General features: G+C 40.8%; 2 protein-coding genes across 2 annotated transcripts; one reads left to right on the top strand and one right to left on the bottom strand.

The window, feature by feature from the left end:
• Positions 1-340: 340 nt before the first annotated feature.
• LOC133021324 (SPRY domain-containing protein 7-like) lies at positions 341-8,058 on the bottom strand. The gene is given in 6 exon segments (XM_061088110.1): positions 341-1,458; positions 3,514-3,616; positions 4,460-4,626; positions 5,942-6,058; positions 7,745-7,934; positions 7,937-8,058. Coding segments are annotated over 6 exon segments (780 nt in total). The 5' UTR covers positions 8,042-8,058; the 3' UTR covers positions 341-1,360.
• An 857-nt stretch (positions 8,059-8,915) lies between these two features.
• Positions 8,916-11,319, top strand: trim13 (tripartite motif containing 13). Its single transcript, XM_061088108.1, has 2 exons — positions 8,916-9,129; positions 9,781-11,319. Exons 1-2 carry the CDS (start codon positions 9,097-9,099, stop codon positions 10,987-10,989), a joined length of 1,242 nt encoding a protein of 413 aa, XP_060944091.1. The 5' UTR covers positions 8,916-9,096; the 3' UTR covers positions 10,990-11,319.
• The last annotated feature ends 3,894 nt before the right edge of the window (positions 11,320-15,213 follow it).

Genomic DNA, 15,213 nt, shown 5'->3' with positions numbered 1-15,213 from the left:
CTTTGAAGTTTAGATTCCTACTCCTGAGTAAATGGATGTTGTTTTGCCCTGTTGAAAACATTTAGGCTTGGCTGGTATGTAGGTTGCCATGCTGGTTGATTGCCTGGCTGGTTAGTTAAGGTGGATTGGTTGGCTGGCTGGTTGGTGAGTGGGTTGCAAGGGTGGTTGATTGACAGACTGGCTGGTGGGTAGGTTGCCAGGCTGGTAGATTGAGTGGCTGGTTGGGTTAGGTGGGTTGGCAGGTCTTCTAGGTAAAATTTGTACCAAGAGGATTATTGATGTTGTGATAATTATCGGCAATTTAACTATAACTAAAGACACCACCAGGATTCGCTAAATGTTGCTTCCAGACACAATTTTATTGAATCAACAATATTTAGATTTGCTTGTACAATATAGCATCAAAAGTGAAGACAAAGACAAGCATTTGAAATATACAACCGTCACACCTCAGCAAAGAATTTGCGATGCCAATACAACACGATAGATTGACATTTTTAAACCACATCTCTACTTAGAGACAGCCAGCACCTGACTCTGGGAATATTCTGATATTTAGAACAAATACTCCATTAAAAACATTTCTGGACGAGGCTGTTCATAGATTTGATCAGTATTGTCACCTCAGCATACCTAAGAGAAAAGTCAACCTAAAGACACTGGAATGTGCGCTGTTTCAAAAATGCAGTTAGTTTTTTAAACCCATGCTTTTTTGGGGCAACTCAAATTGATATAATGCTGCAAGGTCTCCACTTTGAATTGTATTTTTACAGAAAGAAGGCAGCAAACATGTAAATGTGACAAATTTGATGAGTCAGTACTGGCAGCTGTCACTCAACTTCACAAACTCTTGATGGTCAAAATATTTACATCATCTGTCAAATTAATGAAACATATCACTTTGATCTGTGATTCAAATAAATAAATATAAATACAGAGCGCATGCTGCGATGTCAGTTTGGTATTTAGGGGAAAACATGAATATAAAGCAACGTCAATCAAACATGGCTTCTGATTCTGGCATCTAAAGACACACAGAGGATGTAAGCAGCAGCTGAACGTGGTTCAGTTCATACACAGTGTGATCAGGGTTGACACAGGCTAATGATTTGATTGATGAATTTTCACATCAGCTTAGACTCAAAAAGCCAATCACAGCTGACCAATTATCATAGATCCTGTACTTCTTCAAAGTTACTCAAACATAAATCCGGAGCAGCAGTAGAGACAGGTGTAATCAGGGGAAACAAAGAAAAAGCCACATAAAGCGATAACATTCAATTAAGGTCAAACTGTAGTGCTGGGGAGTTTGCTATGAGATACACAGGAGGTAAAGTGGGGTCGAGGCTGAAGTGCTCCTTCAGAAGATTTGTTGTTCAAAGAGGATCTTCTCAAATCCTTGTGGCGGTGTGTGATAGAAGTCACTAAACTGGCAGTCTAAGATGGCGCTGTCGTCCACTGCAACAACAAAGGGGAGAGCACAAGCTTAAACATTGTTTACAATGATTCTTTAAATTTACCTTTGAGGCCAATTCTTTTTGAACCCAAATTGAAGACCACAGAAACAAAAAGTCAAATGTAAACATCTTTAATGTGGAAAACAACAAACAAAGCTTTTCTTATTCAAAATATGCAAAAGAAGTGGCATTCATGTAGGACCACACAGATGACATCTGAGAAAACTGTCTTTAAATTGAATGCTTAATTACCATCTTGATGCAGTAAAGGCTGTACTCAGAGATGGTCCTTTTAAGCCTTAGGTGCCGCACACAAGTCTTAACTGAATGAATGTCAAATCAGTGTCAAGAGCCCGGATCACTGTCATACACTTACTGTTGTAGTCTGATATTTGAATTGAAAACCTTATTTTGTAAATGACAGCACAGTTTAAATAACAGTAACTGTCGATAACACTTTTTAAGCACTTTCTAAATAAAATGAGATTTCATGTTTGTCTGAGTGATTTTATTAACGATGAAAAAGAAGCCATGTGCCGTTATATAGAAAATTGTGGATGTGATACATTGTAATGCATCGAGATGCATTGTTGTGAATCGAATCGTTGGCTGCTCAAATGTAATCGAATCGCATCGTGACTCGTGAGGCTAGTGAAGACTTTGATTAATCCATTTTTATAGGAATGATTTTTCTGAAGATTTTTGACCTGTCACAGTAGGAAAAAGGGGGTAAATAATGATTGCTAAAACTTAATTTAGTTGCATCAGACACTTGAATACAACAGTGCCACATTATTTGTCACCTGGGCAAGAGAGAATGTCTAATAGGGCTGCTCAATTAATCGAAATATAATCGTGATTACGATTATTGGGTCAAACGATCTCCAAACTGCGTTGAAACGATTATTTGGGGGGCAGATGGGGACATTTAATAATGAGAGGAAATTTCAAAGTTCTCAGTTACAAAGTGTTTTATGGAGAATGTTACCATCATTAAGGGTTTGAATAACCAGGCACCAATATCCTGCATGGTTTCACGGAGGAATAAGCAGCCGTAATCGGTGTTTACCGGAACCGGAAATGATTTCCGGAATTCCGGTTAGTCATTAAACAAAATAAGGGCACATTAATAATCGTTTGAATAATCGTGATTTCGTTTTTGTCCAAAATAATCGTGATTATGATTTTTTCCATAATCGAGCAGCCCTAATGTCTAATGTGAAAAAGATTCAAATGAATAGTGGTGTTTAGGTTGGCATGGTTCAGTTTATGCAAATGCTTCTAAGAAAAAAGTGCTTTCGTAATTCTACCAAAGTTTATCGTGCTCTTTGAACATAAATTATATTAATGTGAATACAGAGCAACGCATTCAGCATGAATCTGATAAAAATTATATATTCTGTAGCTCAGAAATACTTGTTTGCTGAATATCACCACTAAATAACAAAAACCTATAAAATTTCCAGTTGATTTCAGTGAATAGCTCAAAATCAAACACAGAGGAATAATGTTAGGGGAATCCTTGGCTATGGCCCTCGACCAGGATAAAACCTGCAGTTCTTGATCTACCGAGGTAAGGCTGCTCTCTTTCAACCAAAGGCTGTTTGAATAAGTTCATATAAATCACAATTGGGGGTAGAATCTGTTTGTGGACAAATAAGCAAATAAATAAAAAATACTTCATATAATGAATGACCTTAACTGACCGATGCTATGTAAAAATGTATAAATACAGCCCCCTTGTGGAATAAAAGTGCATTGCTATAATACCATTAATGACAAGGCAGTTTACACTGCCAATAACATTTACAAATAAACCTAAGTTTCAATGCTAAGAAAGTTTGTCAGATGAGTGAAAATCGCCTATTTAATATTGTAAATTAAAATATAGACATGGTACTTCACCCATGTGAATTTTTCTAAAACTTTCTCGGCTTGATTATTTTTCTCAAAGTAAACCTTTCAAGGATATGATTAGCTGTAGGTTGAGAGTATATCCCAAATGTAACAAACCTTGGTTAACTAGTCAGTATATCAAGCCAACAATTAAACTTACCATAAACAATCGGGTACACGGTGCCTCGGATCCCAGAGGCAGGACAATGCATGTTCTTTCCATTCAGATATAAATTCAGCTCCACGTGGTCGTATGTGATACCCTGGGGCAAATAAAAAATAATGGAGTTAAACACAGAAATTTTACATGCGGATATAAATCACATTTGAAAATGGTTTGATGCATCAAAACGAAACCCTTTACATGTGAAACCTGGTTATTCAATAGATGTCATTATTAAAGTGGTGGTGGTTGTGGGTCTCTCTAACACAGCTCACACAAATACAATACTGCCAATGAAGGACTTAGGAGTTGTTAAATGTATATGAAAAAAATCTAGAGTAGCTTGCTTATATTAAAAGTGTTTTAGGGTGATGATGCTGATCAAACTGATGTTAAATAGCAATTTGGTTTGAATGTGACAAAATACCGAAGGCAATGCAGGCCACATTAGACCATGCATTACAATGTGACTGTTGCTGTCAGCCAGCTGCCTAAGGTGAAACAAAACCAAAACAAATTCTACTGTGGGTCTTGTGAGACCTGCAGGGCAATCTGCTCCAGCCGGCTTCTAACACATGATTACTCTGTACAGTTTGAGTAGGGTCTTGTAAATTAACACAAGCTGGGGTCACATGATTGTTGGAAGACCATGAGATAGCTCAACATGTCCTAGACAAGACTGATAAAAATAAATCTCAGCAAGCATTAGTGCAGCACTTTTACTCTGCACAGAACGGCTTCAGACAACACATACTTTATCTTTGGAATCCAGATCTGTATGCCTGATTTCAGTTCATTGGTAATATATATATATATCTATCTCTTTGTGCTCAATTTGTATTTATTTGACAAGATGTAGACTCACATTCAAATTAAGTTCCTCATTTCAAGATTTACGAGCAAAGGGAAAATTCAAGATGAATTAAATAAACTGTGCACTTACAATAATGTCACCTTCCTGGGGAAGGCTGTTTGCAGGCAGGCGATTCTTCTCTTCATTATTGTGGTACACAGAGCCATCATGCCTCAGGACAAGGCTGTTTGTGTCTCTGCCCAAAGGCACTTGATTAAGATTCACCTTCTGCGTGGCCACACCAAGTCCCCACACACCTACACAAGAAAACACAACAACAAAGTTCAGTGGCTGAGACTCACCTGCATGGCAAATTCCCAACTACATGTTAAAGTAAAATCAGTGTGTGACTAGTGTGAAGCTGCATGATGGTAGCATTGCTTAATATCTTACAGTGGCAAGATAAAAATGACCCCCATGTAGTTAGCCTTTTCTCAGAGCCCATATTGTGCTTCTTGAATTATTCCCTTTCCTTTAGAGTGACCTGTAGCTTTATGCATGTAAAAGGTCTGGTAAATTACAAAGACCAAAAGCTGAAGAAAGCGTCACTCACTCCCAATGAAAAGTTTACTCCTGAGGTGCCTGAAACAACGCGTTTTAATCTTTCACCGTAAAGCGTTTATACAACCAGTTAACTTGTTACTTACTGGCCAGTTTGGCTCAAAGTGTTATGGCAGAACAGTCGCCATTGTTACCATTACTCTAGCGTGTTTACAGTTGTTCAGGATGCCTCTGGGTAAGGTGAGTGACATTTCAGACGCACTCTGAGCAGCTAACCACAAGACTGGGCCAGCTGACCAATTACTGGGCTTTGTAGGAGAAAGGCCAAGGGCTGAAAGAAAATGTTTCTGTCCAGAGGATGAAAAGAAAAATGTGCAGTATGAGACAAATAATGCGTATTTTGAACAGCATGTTCTAGTAGACCTAGAAATTAAAACTATGAACCTTTAAATGGCCATGATATGTGTCCCAAATATCAGAGTATGTACAATACTAAATCAGATCTATTTATATAGTTTTTCAAACAGTGGGTAGATTAATATCAAATTAATTCATAACCATTTACAGCTTTCTGAAAATCAATCATTCTTGATCAGAAATTCTGCGAAATCCACGTCAGCTTGTCATTAGCTTCAAGGTCCACATACTTTTTCCACCTCACAGTGTGAATGATTGAATGATGTAATGGGTAAGGACCAGAACATCAGAATGGTCTGTCTTATTAGTTAAAAAAGATGGTGCTTTTTTTTATAAATATAACTGGACAGTAAATCTCACCTTATGTTCTAACAAAGTTATACAAAACTGGAGCTATTACAAGGGGTTTAAGAACATTTTCTAGCCACTGTATGGAAGAAATAAAATGTCTCATGGTTTAAGATGCTGTTGTTGTAAGTGAACAGAATTCCATCAGTGCGCATGCAGTCACAAGATTGTGTATCTACCAGGCACTAGCGTGTCAGAATTAATAATAACCACGAGGAATGCACTAGAAGATGGCGGTCTTGAAGGGAAAGAAAAATAGGAGTGTAATGGAAAGAGGGGGATTACAACGCAAAGCCAAACACCTACCAGTGGACTGGATCTTGAACTCAAAGTAACTTTTGTTCTGGTGCAAAGGAGCATTGGCCAGACAGCCCCCAGTGCCACATATCCTCCGACCACTCTTTACAATGACAACATCTGTGCCTGGAAGGAAAAAAAAGATGCAAGAATACAATTAGATGCAATAAGCCACTGTGTTCAATGCCAATGGCTTTTTGAGTTATTCCGTTGTCTAATCTATACAATTTCTGCCAATGCTAGAAAGTGCCGATCACATCTTCTCAGAGCTCATAATGACAGCTTGAAAATACTTGCTTTGTCTAATGAACCCCCAAAAGATAAGAATTGTACTATCTGACAAGCTGGAACCAAAACGTTTGGGATATTTGCTTAATACGTAACTGTGTTGGTATTTAGTATTTATTTATTCTCTTGCACAAGCCCTTATTTACCTTGTGGTCATGTGTATAAGAATATGTAGATAAAACATTTTATATACCATGTTGCTGTATAAGAGGGTCTTTGTGACTGTGCAGTTTCTTTTATAAATGTGCCTTTATATATGTTAACAAAGAAAATCAATAAACAAATGACGCCCTAGATAATTGACTACTTTTGTGTCTTTTGGTTAATCTGCTGATTAACTAAGTATTACACCAACTGTTATATATATTAAATAAATTAAAAGACCAGATATATCTCTGGGTAAAAAAGGCAGGTCGGTTATGATGAACACTTGATTATAAAAGTTAACTCTTCAGTTGCAATTCTATGGAAGCATAAGCCATTCACTCGAGGAAAAACATCAGCTTTACCCAGATAGCAAACTTCAAAATCCGAGACGCTCTCATTTAGCCTACTTGGAAGGTTGTGAGGCAAACATCTCAACCTTATGCAGTTTGATCAGCTTTTATTTTAGATTAAATCTGAGACATTGGGAGACACTTGAGTCATAAAAGTAATATAGACAGCACTGTTATTCGTTTGTTTGCTTAGCACAGGCGCCACAGGACTTGTTCAGACATACACACAACAAGGATCTTGAGATATCTTGTTCATTCAGAAAATCAGAGCAGATAAATCCAGTCTAGTCCAAGCTTATGAAAACCTTTTCAGTGAAATAACACCAAGTAAAACATACTTGTCAGTTTTGCTTGATTTTAACTATCTTTTATGTTATACACTCACTGTGCAAGATAAAGGTTTATCTGTGTTTACCGGTATTTGGGGTTTATTAAATATAAGTCGACAGGATTTTTTGTGACATCAAGACAAATTTGGATACTAACTTACACAAGTGTGATGTGGACACCTGACTCCTGCTCTACACAGTCATCGAGAATTGTAATTCAGATTACAGTGGCTGTAATTTCAATTGGTTAGAAAACACAACCTCTCAACGTACATATCTTCGTAGATTCAACTATACTATACAGAAAGCATAGGGACTTAACTGCATGTGTCTCAAAACGATTATAGACGGGATCTTTAAAGTTTAGCTGTCAGTAAATGGGGAATTTTAATCCTAGAAGCCATTACTGTGGATGGTGGCACGACATTTGAGCGTATGAGTTTCCCTGATTATTAGCGTTGCAATGTTAATCCACGTGGCGTGTAATAGAGTAGAACCGAATAGAAGAACCTATACTCAGAAGGAGAGAGTTAAAACACACAACTGTACCCACCTTATACCAAACTAAACATTTTGCATCGTAGCTAGCTACCTAATGCTAACGGAAGTAGCAAATCATCGTGTCACTGTCAGACACAGTAGACGAGTTATAAAACCAAGCGGACAGCATTGTGGGAGTTACAGACAAACTAACGTACCCATGTGGTGAGTGTCTAACTGGACCGTGGGCATTTCCTTCAGAGCAATGTGCCCCGAGCCGCCATCTCCGCAGCAGCCGAGACAACACGTAAACATCGCTGCCATCCTTGCACTGACACCTCGGCTGCACATCCGGTCGCAGCGTGGAGCCAAAGAGCGTCCGGGTGTTAAAGCCAAACCGTCACGTCGACACCCAACAGCGACACGCCGCGGCAGAGGACGGAGCTGCATAAGCCCCAGCCACACAACTGTATCCAATCACAGCGGCTAAGATAGGCAGTTGCTCCTGATGGCATGGAAACAAGGGAAGAAAATCAAGGTCAAAAATTTCCCACACGTGACTAAGTAACTATTGGATATCGAAGTTACATAACCGCAAGTGAACAGAAAGTGAGTTTTGTTGGTGGGCAAGTGTCAGGCGTGGAGCGGTGGATAAGTGATGGAGTGAGGATTCAAGATTCACATCGTGAGGGAGAGGAGCCTCAAAGTTGCTTTGAAGTGACTCAAACATCAAAAGTGCTTGATTGAATATTTATTTAAGCCTCGGAAGACACATTGAGGGATAAGACCCTCATTTACAATGGTACCGAGGGTACAATAAAAAAGTTGATACATTAAAAGTTAATACATTGAATAAATAGGAATGAAATAAATATGCATATATATATATATATATATATATACACAGTAATACAAGGTATAAAACAATTCGTCAATAAAATACTATGGCCAAGTCAACTAGCAGTTACAGTCACTACAGGAGAAGTCAGCTGTACATGAGACCAGACTCGAGAACTCCGTCAATGAAACAAATGAGCGCAAAAAGTGCTGCTTTTACAACATTTGCCTAATTTTCTGTTCACTGATGTTGACCAAACAATCTGACCCTGGTGTTTTCAGTGCAAATTAGCCTCAGAGTTTTGTGTATCAGCCCATGCAGCCAGGTGATCATGCTGGCTGTTTGCATGTTGCATACTTTAACATGTTTCCACACCGGGGACTGAAGTGGGGCAGTATAAAAAGCCCGTGTTGCCACGGCGGGACCTAGTTGACAGTTTTTCACGCCATAATGTTTTGCATAGCAACAGCCCCTCCCCCATCCGCCTGCCAGGGAGCCTCTGCCTCTGACCCAGCTGCTTGAAAAGCGTAAACAGCCCCGATCACCAGAGGCAAGCTGTCAAATAAATCACCACGCCAGCAGCCCTGGTGTTGATGGCGGTGAATATCACCCGGGCACACACGTGGGCCCCAAACACAGACGAATCGGTGCGTCTTGAAAACGACCGATCGTCGCCGAAACAGTTAACAGCAGAACCCGGAAAAGGGCGAAGTCTGCACAGCAACAAGCGCCATGATTGCGTTGCACTGTGCGTCCCAGCAGCTGGTGAGTGATTCTCTTGGTCCAGTGGTTGCATGTTACTATGCGCTAAGCAGAATCTGTCACAGCCCTCCTTCACCGCCTCCTCGCCAACAGGAGCGAGGCTAACGCGATCCACCGCTCGTCGCTAATTCGTCGCATTGGATTGGGATTGGCTGTGATTTAGGATTCAAGCCCCAGCTCAGCAACCGTCCTGCTGCTCCTCCGATACAAAGCCAGGGGGGGGGGGGAGGGATCGTTTGCTGTTTTTTAGTTAATGTCTGTAAAGTTATTGTTTTGATTTATATTCAGTGCTTTTTTAAGTTTCTCGCAACTGCTGCGTATACAGTAGCCAACAGAGCAGGATGTTAGTCAGCATCAGATCTGCAGATGGAGCTTCTGGCAGTCGGAGTCGGTTTCCCTCGGAGGAGGAGGAGGATGGGAATACTCCTGCAGGCGCAGCTGGATCCTGATTGCAGAAACCTGTATCCTTTGCGGTGCTTCAGCATTTTATCGATTTGTAGTTTATTGCCTCTGCTGTCTCATGTGACAAGCCTCTCTCTGAGCGAGGGTGCGTATTGGGTTTAGCCGATATAGTTTTTTGAATTAGGCGTTGATTTCTTTGCGTTATTATGTAAACAATGCACCGTTTTGACGCATGCACGATGTGTTTCACAGGACAACATGGAGCAGCTAGAGGAGGAACTTACGTGCCCGATCTGCTGCGGGCTTTTCGAGGACCCGCGGGTCTTATTGTGCTCGCACAGCTTTTGCAAGAAATGCTTGGATGGACTCCTGGAGGGGAGCCGAGGTCCGTCGTACAGGACCCCGTTCAAATGCCCCACTTGCCGCAAGGAGACCCCTCACAACGGCGCCCACAGCCTCCAGATCAACTACTCCCTGCGAGGGATCGTGGAGAAGTACAGCAAAATCAAGGTTCTGCCTAAAATGTCCGCTTGCGCACACCACTGCGGTCAGCCTCTGAATATATTTTGCGCCACGGACTTCAAACTCATTTGTGGGTTTTGCGCAACGACCGACGAGCACCGAGGGCACACGTTCTGCTCATTGGAGGAGGCGTACGACCGGGAGAAGGCGGCGTTCGAAGAGCTGCTTCGCGGGGTGGAGAGCTGGCAGAGCGCCGACATCCTGTCCTGCCTGGAGACACTGCAGACCAGTAAGAAGAAGGCGCTGCAGTCGGTGACCAGGGACGCGGAGAAGGTGACCGAGTATTTCGACAAGCTCATCAGTGGCCTCGAGGGCAAGAAGAACGAGATCCTGTCCGACTTCGAGACCCTGAAGCTGGTGGTGATGCAGGCGCACGATCCGGAGATCACCAAGCTGAGCGCGGCGCTGGAGGAGCAGCGGCGGGCGCTCAGCATCGCGGAGTCCTTCAGGAGCGCCTCGGACCCGCTGGACTTCCTGGAGCAGATGCAGGAGTTCCGGGAGAAGTTCCGGCTCCTGAAGGAGACCTCCCTGCCCCCGAAGAGGGAGATGAACCTCGGTCCTTTGGTGCGCAATTTTGACGTGAAAAAGTGGGATTCGCTGAGGCTGAGAGAGGTGGACAAGATCTCGGTGCCCCATGAGAACGGCTCGTACAGAGTGGGGGGGTCGCGGATGGCGGCGCGCAGACGGATCACCTTGTTCATGAGTCTGCTGCTGCCGGTGCTGCTGCTGCTGCTGCTGCAGCCGAACCTCCTCGCAGCTCACATCAGCCCTCAGATCCAACCCATGCTCACTACTCTGTCCTCGCACTTGAGCCACAGCAGCGAGTACCTGTGGGGAATGACTGACATGTGCACCAGTCTGATGGGTGCAGGCCAGGAATGCATCGTCCACCTGCTTGACTCTACTGTCACTTTTATTGGCAGTTGTAAGTTGTTTTGATTCCTTACGAGCCTGTGGCATCTCACGCGCTCACAGCGACCGCTTGTTTGCAAGTGACTCGTGAGATGCACAGAATTAGAGTCAGTTATGCACCTGAGTTTATGGAAACACTTTTTTATTTAACTGTTCACCATTTCTTTTTGCTTTATTCCCCTTAAGATCCAACCTCTCTGAACCATTCACCAGATGGTCGTTACATAGGATTCAGACGCACAGTCACCAATTCATTCCTTCTTTTCCACAAATGTACAATCTATTCTTTTTCTAAGCGTTGACAACTTTATACTTCCCCCAAGATCTTGACAAATAAAACTTGAGAACTTTAACACACCTCCTCCTCCTCTCCCCCTCTTTGTTTTCATTTTCAAAAACAGACATTTAGGGTCAAAGGTGAGCCAGTGAAGGACATGTATGTGTAAATAGTAATACACAGTGTGATCCATGGCTTCTTCCCCGCACAGAGCGCGTCCGCGCCACAGTCGTGCTGCAGCCTCTTCAAGGTTACACACGTTGCATAACAGGGCCTGTGTGAAATATTCAGCAGGCACCGTGCAAAAGCTAAGAAATCCTATTGAAACGGAAAACACTAACAAGGGGTTTCTACACAGGCAAGACTATGTGATTTTCGTGCATAATGGACAGCCACTTTATTCCCACACCACGTTGATTTGTGGGAGTTCATGCGGCTCAATTATTGTATAACTGTGAAGTCAAACATCTGCAGACTGTCAGAGTAAAATATGGTGTAGGCCTGTTTTCTGCTGTGCGTCCGAAATGGAACAAAAGTTACTTGTCACCTTAAAAACAAATCAAATGCAAGTTATATTTGTCTTTTTACATTTGGCTTAGCTCAGTGAGGTCTTCCGTTTATCACCAACAGTGATCTTTACTAATTTAGGTCAAGACCAAACAATAAAATTGTGCATTAATTTATTATTTCATTCCAATGAGCAGCCACGAAATTTGGAAAAATAAACAAATAAATATATGAAATCCCCAAATCAGACCCACAGAGTAAATCCGTGATGTCAGCACTGACCATAATTCAGGATGTACGTCATGACACGCTCGTACATATATATAGCCTCCTGTTGCCAGGCAAATACAGGATGAAAATAAAAGTACCTAACTACATTAATATTTTAATTGTGGCCGCACGCGATTTAAATATAGCCTGACAAATGTGAACTCGGTCCAAATTAAACACAAAAAACCTGAATATCAGTGAATAGATGTGCGTTTTCCAGATAATTGCCATGAAACCAGGACGCACGGTCAGACCTTTGAATCAGATATGTCTGTGGTGATGTTAAATAAAATAACTTCAAATATGCACAATGTAAGTGACTATAGCTATATAATGTTAAGCTTATAGACTATTTTAAGACATACATACTATTATAGACTATTCGGTGATGTGTCCCGTGTCTGATCCCTGATACGGTCCCGCTCACATGAACACGGGGTTTTTTGATGGAGATTTAAGTTCAAAAGCCTTTTATATATAGATGTTCATGAATTTAAAAATAAATGTTATTTCCTATAATCATAATATTTAATTTTTTAACAGAATAACATTTTTAAGTTTAGTGGAAATTGTGGTTAAATAGATCGTGAGCAGGTCCTGGCGGTGGCCAGTGCTTTTGGATGTATAATTCTACAAACTGGTAAATAAACTCACAATGGTTAAAATATAAAAGACGAACAAAAGCTTTTTGGCCAAACATCGTCATCAAATCGGTTTCCACATTTTGATGTTCTGTGTGCAAAGACATAAGTCATTCTTTCTAAATACAAGAAGCAATCCAAAATATTCCAGAGTTAAATCACAGCACTTTGGCAAAAATACAAGAATTTACCAATATTTAATATTATTGATGTATTAAAGCTTTACTGTTATTAAAACACAGACATACACACACACTCCGTTTCTTCAATGTTTTTATAAGTCCGACTTGTAAACCTAATGTTAAGCAAAAATGGTTTATATTATATTTCGACTAATCCCCGTTTAATATATAAAATTAAAACCCCGAATGTGTTTATATATAATGTATTTTTTACATTAGTAAAACGGGTACCATCCCAATTTCATATTCCGTGTAATTTATAATTACAGTTGCACAGAAAATACGGATATTCGGAATTATCGATTAAACAGGCCCACGAGGCCAAATGGAGGAAAACTGATACCAAGTAATATAACGGTTGTCAGAAAACCATGAAAAAGTTAATCTCCAAAGTCATGTATAGTGTCCAAAGTATGTTTAATATAAAACCAAAGACTGGTGTAAACGATCCGTCAGTTTCCTCTTTTTATTTGACCGTGTTCACCTGGAGCTCACGGTCCAAAAGTCCAGTGAAACCTGAGAACAGCGGTCATTTCACATTATAATAAGCCTGTGGGACAACATGAATTTGGTTATTTATTTTATTAGATACATCTGGTTTGGGACGGTCGTCGCCGGGTGTCCTGTGGAGACGCGCACATGACGCTCACACGAATTTAAAATGGAGGCTTTTCGCGTTTAGAGGACATCTTGTCTTTCGTTACAGCTCAGCACATCAAACTAAAGATCATCGGAATGAAGACAGAAGCAAATAATCCAGAGTGATTGTCTTTTGTATAGCTTGAATGGACACAACGGAGCGTCCTGGTGTTTGGGCCTAAAACGATCTTCTAAAATACCTTCAAAAGAAAATAGAACTTAACCTATATAAACAGAATGGTAATTAAAATGTATGTAAAATATTTTATGTGTATAATATATGACATAACGACTCGAGAAATTGACCCGCAGCGACTCTGTATGTTCTCACGGATCATGTCGAACAGGCCGGACATCCCAGCAGCGCTGCATGGAGGCCACACGGGCCGTGATGTGCGACTGTTCGTCTTGGAAGTTGATATTTAGAATAGAATAATATAAATAGAAAACTACTCAGCTAAATACGCAGTATTCAGATAAACAGAAGCCAAAGTTTGGTACTCCCCTTCAAAACACAACAGACAAAATCCGATTTAAATTTTTTTATTTTTGCAAGTGCACAGACAGAACAGTGAAACGTAAAAATAAGACCTTTACACGTTTAACAGTCAAATAAACAACATACCTGTGAGAAAAGCCACCGTTAGCTGCACTGGATGCAAGTGGTCAGCTTTGCTACAGCAGCACGATCAATATTGGAGGCTTCAGCAAAAGTCTTAACTCCAATATTTACGTGCTGCTACAGTAAAACGACCAGCAGATGAGGTTGATCACTTTTGATATCAGGAACAGGAACAACTGTGTGTGGTATCACTTCAGACTGTGGAGACTACTGTATATGCAGGTGTGATTGTCAACAGTGAAAAAGGTAACAGGTTGGAATGTGTACGGTGACATTCCGGTTGTAATTTCTGGTTTTCCTGCTGCAGCACAGTATGGCCTGCATCTCAGTACAACCCACAAACCATTCCGTGCTGCTACAGCATCACCAGATCTGCTGTCCCGGTCGCTCCTCTTCCAAATTCTCTTTTATCTTTGTGATTGCACGCTCTGCTCCGTCTTCCAGGCTATAAGTCTTTACCACGTTTTTTGGAGACTGGTAAAGACTTATAACCTTTTGTGTATCTGCCTAAAATACACTCAGATGATCAGTGTCTTTTGCAGACTTGCAGAAGTTTCACATAAACAGGCTCTCCATCTGAAACACAGAAAAAAAAGACAGCAGTCAGTAAAGACAGTACTCAATGTCAATGCACTATCTCACCAAAACGTTTGAAAAACAGAATGTTTCAATCTAGCTGTTATTACAGTCTCAACTCTTTTGGGAAAGCATTTCAAAATATTTTGAACCTCACTGATGAGGTCTGGACCAATTAAGCCAAAATGTGAGATCACACATTGATGTTGAGAGATATGTGGCTCAATGTCTGCTTCCAATGGGGTTGAGGTCAGAGCACTGAAGTACTTCCAAAATCAGAAAAAAAAAAATTCTAAAAAAATTAATTTTGGTTTCTGCAGTGACAAACTATGTGGTAGCACAGCCAATGTGACTAAATCTGACCCCAAAATCATTTGCAATTTTTATCCAACCATACACCCCACATATTTTAGAAGAAACAACTTTATGTATGGGGTGAAAGACATCATCGGCCAATTAGAAAAATGGAGTGGCATAACCAAAAGTTAAAATAATTTTACATAAAAAGGTAAATTAGTGTCAGCTAGGCTCTGCATA

This window comes from Limanda limanda, chromosome 16 (assembly GCF_963576545.1).
Source record: "Limanda limanda chromosome 16, fLimLim1.1, whole genome shotgun sequence".
Taxonomy (NCBI): Eukaryota; Metazoa; Chordata; class Actinopteri; order Pleuronectiformes; family Pleuronectidae; genus Limanda; species Limanda limanda.
The sequence above is the reverse complement of the archived record's forward strand: the minus strand, read 5'-3'. Positions and strand labels throughout refer to the sequence as shown.

Coding starts and splice junctions, on each gene's coding strand:
- trim13 (XM_061088108.1), top strand. CDS start 9,097: ATGATTGCGTTGCACTGTGCGTCCCAGCAGCTG. Junction 9,130..9,780: donor ACTGTGCGTCCCAGCAGCTG/GTGAGTGATTCT, acceptor TGTGTTTCACAG/GACAACATGGAGCAGCTAGA.